The sequence below is a fragment of the Manis javanica genome, chromosome 6 (genome assembly GCF_040802235.1).
Source record: "Manis javanica isolate MJ-LG chromosome 6, MJ_LKY, whole genome shotgun sequence".
Classification (NCBI taxonomy): Eukaryota; Metazoa; Chordata; class Mammalia; order Pholidota; family Manidae; genus Manis; species Manis javanica.
In genome coordinates, this window is record NC_133161.1 from 41,483,108 (window position 1) to 41,495,543 (window position 12,436).

The following is a 12,436-nucleotide window of genomic DNA, read 5'->3' on the forward strand; positions in this document are numbered from 1 at the left end:
AGCATGAAGTTCTGTAGTATGGGTGGGCTTAATGCTTATGTTCAGGTCCACCATGTAGGGTTGTTAGTTTGTGTACTGCACAAAGGTTCTCAATTGACAAGACAAGTGGGAACTGAAATCCAGCCTATGAACCACTCATCAAGTCATACATTACTGAAGCTTTGTCAGCTAGGAAGGGCTGCTTTTTTCCAACACATGCAGTGGAGTGCATGTGGAGACTTCAGTAGAGACTTAGTGGAGACTTCAGTATATTTATAGGAAAATATCTTATTTTTTCCTGATGTGTTCATATTTACCTCACTGACAAGAGGAAAGAGAGTGAAGAGTATTCACCACCTCTTTCTGCCATAGATGGTTTCTCTTCAGTGGTTCCAGCTCTTTCTGGACAGGCCTACCTACTTCCTTCTTGATGACCATGGCACTGGGCTTTGGGTTTCTTAACCTTGGCAGTTTTAACATTAGGGGCTGTCCTGTGCACTGCAGAATGTTGAGCGCCATACCTGCCCACTACCACCAGGTGCCAGTAGAACCTTTCCCCACAGTGTGCCAACCAAATGTCTCCAGAAGTTGACGATATCCCTAGGAAACGAAATCACTCCTGATTGAGAACCACTGCTCTAGCCTAAGAGCTCTTCATCATTTATTATAAAATCTTGCAATAATAAATATACATTTCTTCAATTGACTTACATATTTTCAAATTTAAGGCATATAGAGAGATTTTCATTTGGAGTTATATTTAGCATGCTTAGTTATGTTTGAGAGTAAACATTCAAGTTATTTACAATAGTGTGGGTAAAATTGTAGTACTTCCAGAATATCTCACCTGGCTTTTAGTACATCTGCATATCAATAGGTGTTCAGAAGTGGAAAGAAGTATGGCTTTAGTACATTTGCATCATTCTTCAGGGGAGGAGAGAAGTTCATCTCCATATCAATGGGTAATTACCTGGGCAATAGAGGGCTTACCTGTACCTGAGAGGTGAGAGGGAAGGCCAGTTTTGCTTCTTTTGAAGCAGAGGACAGAGATGGCCCTGGACTGCAGTTTGTGAGCAATAAACAGATTTTAAACTTTATTTCTCCCTTTGACTGATTTCAGTTTTTAGAGGTATTTTGCCCCATGATTTCCTCTCCCTGGACTTATACGTAGATCTGAATAATATGCTTTGTTCTTATTAGTGATTTATTGTGTTGGTTAAAAATAATAATATCCTTCATAGTTATATAATCATTTATTACACAAAAGTGCTAGGAGGTGAGCATTTGGTCTTCTTGTCTTCCAAGAAACTACAGTTTACAACCCATAGTTTCTCAGTTCCTAGCATTTTAAATTATTGGAACAAGATGAACTTTTACAGTTCTTTCTTGCCCCATGTGTCTTTGAGTACTGTCTCTTTGCACAGTGCTTAAACGTGGCAAAAAGCTGTAGTGAAGTGGTTCAGAGGGTGGGTCTGGTTTTTCCTAGCTGTGTGGTCTTGGGCAAGTCACTAACTTTGCTGTGTCTCAACTTTCTCATCTACAAAATAATAACACAGAACCCACCTCATATAATTCTGCAAATTACATTTTTTAATCCTACTAAAAATATTTAGCACTATTCTTGTTACCAAGACAACATTTCACAAAAGTTGGCTATTTAGTGTGGTAGACAGTCAATAAATACTGAGTGAAGAAAATGAATGATGCCAATTATTATTTAAGTGTACTTCATCTTTCTTAATTTGGGTTCAAATATTATAGATAAGTAGCTTTTGGTTTTCTTTAAAACGTGATTAAGGAATATAATCTTACTTTTCAGATGCTGTTTTTGCGGGTGCTATGCCTACAATGGCAAGTATCAAGCTGTCCACTCTTCACCCTATTGTGAATCACCCACATTATGAGGATGCAGGCTTGAGGTTGGCAACTGATTGAATATTTCAACCTGACATACTTAAAATTTCTACTGATTCTTAGGACTAGGGAAAAGTTTACACACATGCACATCCAGCTCTCATCCTCATATTCATGCTGGAAATTTTAAAAATGTAATAACCATCCAGAAATTATAGTATGTATCTGTTGACTTTAAAGCAAGCCTAATAAACCTTTCAAAACTGAGTAAAAACAAAAGCCAGTTTTTCTCAAAGTGAAAAATGTGTTACATATTTATGACTAGCTTATGTGTGTGTATATATGTATGTGTTCATTCCAGTAAAACAATAAGCAATAGTAATAGGAGGTGGGATGGATTTGGCCTATGGCCATAAGTTGCCAACCCCTGCTGTAGACCTCAGAAGTCCCTCTGTCTGATTTAAGAAACCATTGTCAGTCTTCCTGGTGGTCAGTGACTAGACTTTTATAACAGAAGAAAAAGTACATGAAATTTGTTATATTACATACTCTTATGAAAATATAGGCTGTCTCTTGCTAGCTGGTTATGAGAACTCTAGTTTCCGTTGAGGTCTGAAAGTTCTGTTTTTCTAAATGACTGACTTGAAGAAATTATTTTAGTCATTCTAGTAATTGTCGGTAATTTTTTCCTTTTAATGCATATTTGACCTATTGTTAGAGGTAAAATTTTAATATTTTAAGTTTTATGTCTGGTTGTGGTGATTGGGCATTCCATTTGCTTGAAATCCTAAGAAATGTCTAATGCATGAATGGTAATTTGTTCAAGATTTCATAAAAACTCTGTTGTACCGTATTTTGGTGAACATATGTTTCTCAAGCTTCTTCTAAGATACCTTTTCTATTTGACTGCTACCCACTTTCTGAAGGTTCTATTTGCTACATTTCAGCTTCAACTCTTTCAGAGCTTCTCTAGATGAAATTATCTACTAAAATCTGTGTTTTCACTGTATTCAGCTCCTATCTGTGTTTTATGAGTGGATTATTTTATGAATTGTGCAAAGCAAATTTTACATTCCTAAGTATTATTCGGTTATCCAACTCTAAACTGGTTTGTGCACTAACAAGCAGTACATGTAGAATTCAAACTGCTCTAAGTTTTAATGCATGCAAAATATAAGTAAGTATGTGGAAACTGCTACCCCCAAAAGAATTCATGCTGGTTGGGGTCATAGATATAAATGTTCCATCTGATTGAACATTGAGATTTTAATTTACTAGTAAAATTTCTTTTAGTCCATTCTATTATCATTAGAAATGTTTTAACTTGTTGTTTGAATTTAAAGGGCCCGGACAAAAATAGTTTATTCCACATATAGTCGAAAATCCGCAAGAGAAGTGAGAGATAAACTGTTGGAGTTACATGTGAATTACTATGTTTTAGAAGAAGCATGGTGTGTTGTGAGAACTAGGTAAGTATGAGCCCTATGCTATATGATATGGTATTTATATAATACCATATTTTTAAGCACCAACTGTTTTACTTTATTATAGCAGTTCTGATTAAGAATTTATATTCTAAATAAATTCTGTTAAAATATTAAAATTACCCTGCTATTTTATTTAAAATTATTTCATGTAGGAAAGTAAAATTATGCTAACATTTAAGTAGAATCTCATTTCAAAAAATTATAGTGTATTTTAGTTTCCTGATTTAAATGTAGCTTTTTTCCATAATTTTTCAATTTTTTAAATAATTTCTTTAGATGTGTGAAATACAGATATGAACTTACAGCGTAGTGAGATATTAGCACTCTGCTATTACAGCTGAATTACGTTGGATTTTTAAGAGAAAGTTTCACATAACTCAAAGGACATAAAAAAATTAATGTTCCTAATAAAAATTTTTAATTTCTGAATTTTAAGTCTCTAAAAAATCATAAAATTCTAAGATGTTCAGTGGATATCTTGAGACTTTTTTTTGTTAACTGCTTGATTTAAGAGGTCCTTGGTTGTATTAAGTTTAACATTAAGAATTTTCAGAGTCCAGAGTGCTGACCATTGCACGACAGGAAGAATTTTCATTTCTCCTGTGGATAATTAGGCTGTAACACATTTTTGAAAAGTTTTCAGAAATTTTAGTAACTAATTTTTATATCTAATTTTAATATCTGATAAATAATAGGAAGAAATGTCATCTTCTAAAGAAAAACAGGAACATCATAATGTATATACATATCATGTTAATTTTAATCTAAAATTTAATAAGACAAAGTAGAGGACAAAACAGGGCATATTACTGCAGCTAAAGATGGACATTTTATAAAAACAAAAGGATTAATTCACCAAAAATACATAACAAGTCTAAATGTGTATATACATCTAAACAGAGCTTCAAAGTACACAAAGTAAATGTGCATACTAAAAGAAAAAACAAACAGATCTTCATAGTTGGAAATGTTAACATTCTTTTCTCTATGGAGAAAAGTAGATAAAAAGTAAGGATTTAAAAGATACTAAAAGTAAACAGTATCAAAAAACCTGACCTAATGACATTTAGAGAACAGTGAAGGAAACTACATTCTTTTAAAGAGCACCTGGAATGTTCATCAGGAGAGAGCATATTTTGAGCCATAAAAATTATCTCAATGTGTTTAAAAGGTTTGAAATCACACAGAATTATGTTAAGAATCAGTTTTAAATACAGATCTAGTAAATCCACACATATTTGGAATATAGGCAATAAATTTACAGATAGCTTATGAGTTACAGAAACAAATTACAAAATAAATTTTAAAAATAATATTTTTTACTTGAATAGAAAAGGGGTCTTTTCAACGGTGTTTTTGCTATAACTGGATATCTGTATAGAAGACCAGTTGAACCATGATCCATACTATACCATCCACAAAAACTAGCCTGACATGGATTGCAGAACTAATTGTAAAATCCAAAGTTGTAAAGATTTCTTAGAACACAGAATACCAACCATAAAAAACAAATCAATAAGTTGTATCAGTGGGAATGTAAATTAGTTCAACCATTGTGGAAAGCAGTATGGAAGTTCCTCAAAAAACTAAAAGAAATACCATTTGACCCAGGAATTCCACTCCTAGGGTAACTAAGAATGCAGGAGCCTAATTTCAAAAAGATATAATGCACCCCTATGTTTATCACAGCACTATTTATAATAGCCAAGAAATGGAAACAACCTAAGTGTCCATCAGTAGATAAATGGATAAAGAAGATGTGGCACATATACACAATGGAATATTATTCAGCCATAAGAAGAAAACAGATCCTACCATTTGCAGCAACATGGATGGAGCTAAGAGGGTATTATGCTCAGTGACATAAGCCAGGCGGAGACAGACAAGTACCAAACGATTTCACTCCTCTGTGGAGTATAGAACAAAGCAAAAACTGAAGGACTCACAGAACCCAAGAATGGACTAACAGTTACCAAAGGGAAAGGGACTGGGGAGGAAAGGTGGGAAGGGAGGGAAAAGGGGAATAAGGGTCATTACAATTAACACACATAATGTATGGGGAGGGGGGGCACAGGGAAGGCAGTATAGCACAGAGAGGACAGGTAGTGATTCTATAGCATCTTACTATGCTGATGGACAGTGACTGTGATGGGGACTTGACAATGGGGGGGAATCTAGTAACCACAGTGTTGCTCATGTAATTGTATATTAATGATATCAAAATAAATGAATTGTATCAAAACTGAAATCTTTTCCTCAAGAGATAGTGTCAAGAAAATGAAAAGGCATGCCACAGAATAGAAGAAAATATTTGCAAAGCATGTATCTGATAAAGGACTTATGTATACAGTTTATATAAAGAAATTTTAAAAATTAATAATAAAATGACAAAACTGAAAATGGGCAAAAGTCTTGGATAGAATAAAGAAAATGTGTGAATGACCAGTAAATCCATGAAAAGATGCCCAATGCTGTCAGTGTTCAGAGATATGCAAATAGAAGAAAGAAGGAAAAAAGGCAAGCCTAAATCAAGTCGTATCTGTAATTGCAAAAGTGAATGGGGACTAAACATTCCAGGCAAAAGGCATTGACAGACTGAGTACAGAAACAAAACCCAGCTATGTGCTGCTATACTATAAGAGATGGATTTTAAATATAGACATATGTATAGATTGAAGGAAAAGAATACAGTTATTACATGTGAGTAACATATGAAAGCCACAGTAGATATAAATATCTAGAATATTCTAGAAAATGCAAAACTATAGGCAGAAAAGAGATCAGTAGTCGCCTGGGCTAGTTTGGGGAGGGGATTAACTGCAAAAGAGTACAAGGGAACCTGTTTCTGTGATGGAAATTTTCTGTCTTATGATTATGGTGGTGCTTAAACACCTATACACATTTGCCCATATTTATCAAACTTTACACATAAAATGGGTGAATTATATTGTACACAAATTATACCTCATATGCTGTTACAAAAATAGAGATCAATTTTGCCTGATTTCTTCCCTTTAATGACTCTCATGCATGGTTATTCTCTAGCGAGAAATACTGTCTCACTCAGTCCACTTGTAAAGCCACCCAGCATGGGAAGGGGTTCAGGCAAACTTGGCATAAGAGCTTCCCTTCCCTGCCTTGGACTATATGTTTTCATGCTCATCCAAGTCAATTTAAGCAGAAGTATGAAATTCATCAGGAACTAGATTAGCTTTTCCTTTGTCTTATGCTAATAAGGCACCTTCCATTTGGGTGGTGACATCACTTAGAAAATTATTTCTATTTGGATTTTTAAATGTATATTAATGTGTATTGAACCTTTATTATTAGTAATTTGATTAAGTGGATCATAAAAATGCAGCATGTTTAATTTCATTTTTTATTATCTCTAATTGTTGATCTTATGTTTTTTGAAGTGATGCTTAAATTTTTTAATTTATTAAATAAATTTGTCTCTAAAAACCTAAAAGTTATTTTACAATTTATATATTTCTTCTAGATATGGATGCATTTTTAATGTGGATATGCATGTGCCTTTTTTCCCAGGCCTGGTTGTAGTATGCTTGAAATTTGGGATGCGGAAGATCCTTCCAACACAGCCCAACCTCCGTTATGCAGCATCTTGCTCAAGGATGCCAGGCCTTACTTCACCAAAGTATTTCAGAATAGTATATACAGAGTATTAAAAGTTAACTGAGAACGAGGCTGTCTATTACACTGTGATGCAAAGAAGTGAGTTAAAAACAATCATTTTGGCTTATTTTCATTAATAAAAATCACAAACTTTAATAAGGGAGCCCTAAAAGGAGATAATAAAAATGATTTACTTTTTCTCATTACTAAAAGGTAAATTATTTCATTCTTTTCTATTGAATGTCAGCTTTATTAAGCTTGTCATTTAAATGGTTAAATAATTTCATACTGCATAAACAAATGTTCATCTTAGAATTTTAAAGAAAAATATATGTAAAAGAACAATAAAATCAAGGATATGTGAGTCCTTTTGTTTCCAACTAAGTGAATTGTTTTAGATTTTCCCTGGTACCAGGATATATCAGCTCAAACTCTTTAAAGCACTTAGAATAGACTAATGCAGTTTCTGAAATGACACTTCCGTAAGATCCTGATACTGACCACACTTCTTTACCTCTGTGAGGAAATTTGTTTGTAACCATGTGTCTATTAAGGTTGTTTCTGCTTTTTTTTGTTTTTTAAGGAAAGATCTTTAATAGCTTTTAATAACTTTTTTCTTTAAGTATTTCAACTTAAGTATTTTTAAAAACAGCTTATTTTGTAATGTTTTAAATCTCTTGAAATTTATTTACCCAACCAGGTAAGTATTTTCCACTGGTTAGTTCTCAACCGAAGTTCCCAACAAGTTGTTAATCTGTCTTTGTAGTCCAGTGGTTTCTCTGTAAATATCCAGGTAAAATAAAATTGCTGTGGCATGCAACCAAATTTGAGAGTTAAACATTATCAGAAAAGAAGTTCCAGTTAAGTTTATCAAATGAGATTCTAAGATTCTGTATCTTGAATGATGCAAAGGCATATTTATCTTGATAACCCTGTAGCTCATTGAACTAGTCTTTCTTTCCTATCACCATCTTTTGTAATAATACATTTTTAAGTCCTCATTAATTTTTGGTTTTTGATGAGGAAGGTGATGTTTAATAAATCTCACTCAATATAAAACCTACCCAACAATAATACTTTGAAAAGTGGTAGTTATCTTGAAGGTACCATTGCCAAATGCAAAGATAAACACTCTCTTTGTCTACCTGATAGACATTAAATAGGTCACATCTGTAATATTTAATTTTGTATCAACTTTAATCATATTGAGAGTCTTTATAATTCCCTTATGTTCTTGCCCTCTGCATTTGAGATAACAAAATGACTTAATTCCATAAATTAGTTCACATATAGTACATAGGAGATTATACACAGGATTATAATTATTTTTCAACTTTTATATTTGTAAAATATTTTAATACAAGATACAAAACAGCTGATAAAGCATGCCACATTTCATTTATATCTGCATTTTCAAATAATTTATTTGGTGTAGGTACAGGGAAAGAAGGAAAGGAAACAACACCTAACATTCATAAAAATTAAAATATATTTTGGATGATGTTTCATAGAAAATATTTTAAAGAAGTTGATAGAATTTTTTTGAAAAGAAGAGCCGTATTAGTTAATAAAATATTCAATACAAATACATTTATAGGGATTTATATATATATATAAACCAATAAAATTATTTTCAACTTTTGTAGTTGTAAAATATTTTAATACAGGAAGGATACAAAGCATCTAAGAAAGCATGGCACATTTTAATTATTTTAGCATTTTCAAATAATTTGTTTTGGTGTGTGGGGAAAAGGAAGAAAAGAGATATAACACCTAACATTCACAAAAGTAGAGTAACACATTTTGGAGGTGTTTTCATAAGAAACATTTTTTAAAGAAGTTGGCAGAGTTCAACAACAAAAAAAAGAAGAGTTGTATTAATTAATAAAATGTTCCACAAATATAATGTATTAATGTGGATTTATGTTATTTCCATGTGCTATGGATGCTGAAAAATTAAAGAAGCTCGAAGATGCTCTGTGTGTTTTCTATCTTCCCTCATCCTTTATCAAACATACATTTTGAAATTGAATCAGTTCTGATATGAAGGTAGAAATCATAGGTTTTGGATTTATTAACCATGTTTACATTGGCAATAACCTTTCTTAGCCATTTTAAAACAATTATGCTAATCTCACACAGAAGGCACTATACAGTGATAGAAAAAGCATGGGCTTTGTAACCAGATGGGTCTAAATTTAAATGCTGGCACTTCCATTTACCATGCATTCAAAAGATATTTATTGAGCACTTATATGCTAGGCACTGTGTTAAGCTTGGTTGTGTTACTTGACTCCCATGAGCTTCAGTTTCTTCACCTGTAAATCAGAATTCACACTACCTCCTTGTAGGGTCATTATGAGGATTAGTAAAATAGTGAGTAAAAACACTTAGCATATATAGGCACTCAGCAAATGTTAGTTCCATTTGCTCCCTCTCTCCAGCCCACTTAATAACCAGTTCAGTAATATCACATTACCTGGTAGGTTATCTCACCTCAGAATTCCAAATAGTCTACCTTTTTTGTGTATCAGTAAATAGAAAGCTGGACTACAGCTTTCTTGTATGCAAATAATGCTATTGGCTTCTTGTTTGCATATATTATATTGTTTTTTCTTTTGAAATGTGAAGACTATGCATGAGCACTGTGAGTTGAGTGATGGGCAGATTTTTCCCAAGTGCAGTGAAGTGTTCTCCTTAGTTTCCTATGATCATTTTTTTGCACATTTGTTTGAAACCATGACTAGAAGTGAGTCTCACACAGGCTACAATCTGCTTCATCATCCAGTTGTCAGAAGCTAATGTACTGTTTCAGTGAATAATGTATGTCCCCCTTCGCTGCTAATAGACACGACATCAAAAAACATTGAGTACTTTTCATGTTAATTTAATTATAAAATTGTTTATATTTTATAAGTTTCTACTATAAAAGCAATACAAATTCATTCTAGAAATTTAGTTTTGAAAAAAACAGGAAATTAGAAAAATTTTCAACAGGCACTATTTATGTGTCATTGTTTTCTTCCAACCTTTAGTCATAAATATTTTGCTTGTTTTTTCTTTTAACATAGATTAAACAGTTTTATACTTTGCTCTTTATATAGTAAATCTGAAAGTATTACAAATCGACTATTTTTAATGGCTACCTATCTTTATTTTGTACATTATGTATGTACATATAGGCACATAGGTATCTGTGTATATAAACATATATCTTAACCATTGTTGAGCTATTTCCATTTTTGCAACTGTATGTAGAACACTGCAATTAATATCTTAGTGCATTAAGATTTTGTTTTAATTTTCAAATCACTTCCTTGGGATAGATTGCATAAAGTTAATTTCAGTAAAAGAAATTCAATGCAGTTTGCCTCTAATTACCTTGCAAAAGGATTGTATGCCCCATCAAAAGTTATGTATGTTGGCAATGTTCAGTTCACGAAACTCCCATTAACATTGGTTAACCTTATTAAAATTTTATTTTGTTAATTTCCAAATTATAATTTCCATTATTTTAATTTGCATTCCATGGTTTGTGAGATTGGGTACCTATTCATGTTTGTTAAATTGTTGTTAAATGGTTGCATTTCCTCATGTGTATTGCCTCTTCATATTCATCCACATTTATGTGTGTCCAGCCCAGCATTAAGATTGTCTGTGTTAAAGATACTCACTGTTGGTGAGTCTGTCTTGTCTTTCAATGTTCAGTAAAGTTGATGAAGATGTCATGTGAGTTTGTATACTCTTACTACTCTACAGGCTGAAGATTATGCTTTGGGTTTTCTAAAATAGTTTATAATTTATACTGTATTCAATATGTCATATTTAATATTAAATATCAAGTTTAAACATCTCAATGGTTCAGCTGTTTAAATAAGGAATTCAGTTATCATAATTTTATGGTTGAACACTATCAACCTTCTCAGTCATGTTAATGTATGAAATTTCTTAAGCCATTATTATTATCTAATCTGGACTGCTTTTTATAGGCTATAGAAAGCAATGTAATTAAGTTTTCAATAGTTTTTGGCCTCATATGAACTAGTGGAGCTTTATGTTCATAATTGTCCAGTAAAAACAATATATTCTTATTTAGAAAGTACATTCTTTGAAGCTCTGTTCATATCCTTTGATAAATCCATTGAGTTTCCTCAAAAAAGATAGGGTTGCAAGCCATACATAAGATTTGTGCATTTTATTGTATGTACCTCAATAAAAAAAGAAATGGGAGTTAGAGGTAAGGAAGAAGATGAATATCTTTGAAGATGATTTTTAACCATGAAAAATGAAAGTTTGAAAAGAACAAGTAGGTATGTAACTTCATGTTCAAAGATCAAGTTTAGATGGGTCAAAGACTTAAATGAAAGGCAGAAATTTAAAACAAGAAAATAGGGAAATGCAAATTAAAACCAATGTGCAATTCTGATAATAATAATTGGTGAGAACCAGGAGCAACAAGAACTCTCATGAAATTAAAGTAGGAATATAAATTAATATGGTCACCTTGGAAAATAATTTGTTATCCCTGGTAAACTTGAAAGTATTCAGTCTGTGCAACCAACAATTTCATTCTAAAAAAAAAAATGCTTGTACCGTGTCAGGGAGAATAATGACAAGAATGTTTATGGAAGCATTACTTGTACCTTGGCAGGAGGGGAGAGGTTGCTGAGAACAACCTAAAGGTCCACCAATAGAGTGAATATGATGAAGAATTTCCATCTGTAGGATATCGTAAAGGAGTGAAAATTATCTATTTATGAATCTCAAATATAGTGTTAGTAAAACACTAAGTTATCAAAAGTGGTGGGTGTGTGCACGTGTGTATGTAAATATATATGCTATTTATATGTAGCCTAAAAGCAAATAATATTAGGAGATATATGTCAGTAACAATAAATGCATATGTACAATTAACACAGAACTGAGGCTTGTGATCACTTCTAGGAGAGGGACCCTGAGTGCTTCTGTGTTCCTGTTCTAGTTCTTAAATTAGACATGAAGTACATAAGTATTCATTTTATAATTCTTTAAGATGTATACGTATACTTTATGATGTTTACAACACCCTTCACAGTAGGGCTTTGATACCACATCAATGGTTCCTGAGCCTCAGCTTCTCCTTCAGTAGCTGAAGGGTACTTAAACAAGCCTCAAGAATTGTTCTGATGACTGAGGTCCAGCTAGTCAAACATGTTTTCAGATTGTAGATTTTATTGAGCTTCCAGTTTTGCAACTGACTAATTTATTCAAATAGCCAATGATGTGACAGTTGAAAAGCACGAACAATAGAAAGAGTGACTTTTTATTTTTCTTTTTTCTCACTTTAAAATTTTTTCTGTAGAAGTATTTTATGTTCACTAATGGAAAGTTGGAAAATCCTGGATACCAGTGAAAAGAAAAGATAGAATCTTACAGGAGTAGTTCAGGTTCTTAAAAATGGTTCACAGGACTTTGAAGAAAGACGTCATTCACAGAAATTGTAT

At 32.5% G+C, this 12,436-nt stretch overlaps 1 protein-coding gene across 1 annotated transcript in view; it reads left to right on the top strand.

Moving 5' to 3' along the window:
- The window catches only part of LOC108392843 (probable C-mannosyltransferase DPY19L2), a 111,382-nt gene extending 99,594 nt beyond the window's left edge, over positions 1–11,788 (top strand). Inside the window, 3 exon segments of the mRNA XM_036990540.2 lie at positions 1,799–1,898; positions 3,177–3,302; positions 6,867–11,788. Coding sequence (XP_036846435.1) covers positions 1,799–1,898; positions 3,177–3,302; positions 6,867–7,017 — 377 coding nt within the window. The 3' untranslated portion in view covers positions 7,018–11,788.
- The last annotated feature ends 648 nt before the right edge of the window (positions 11,789–12,436 follow it).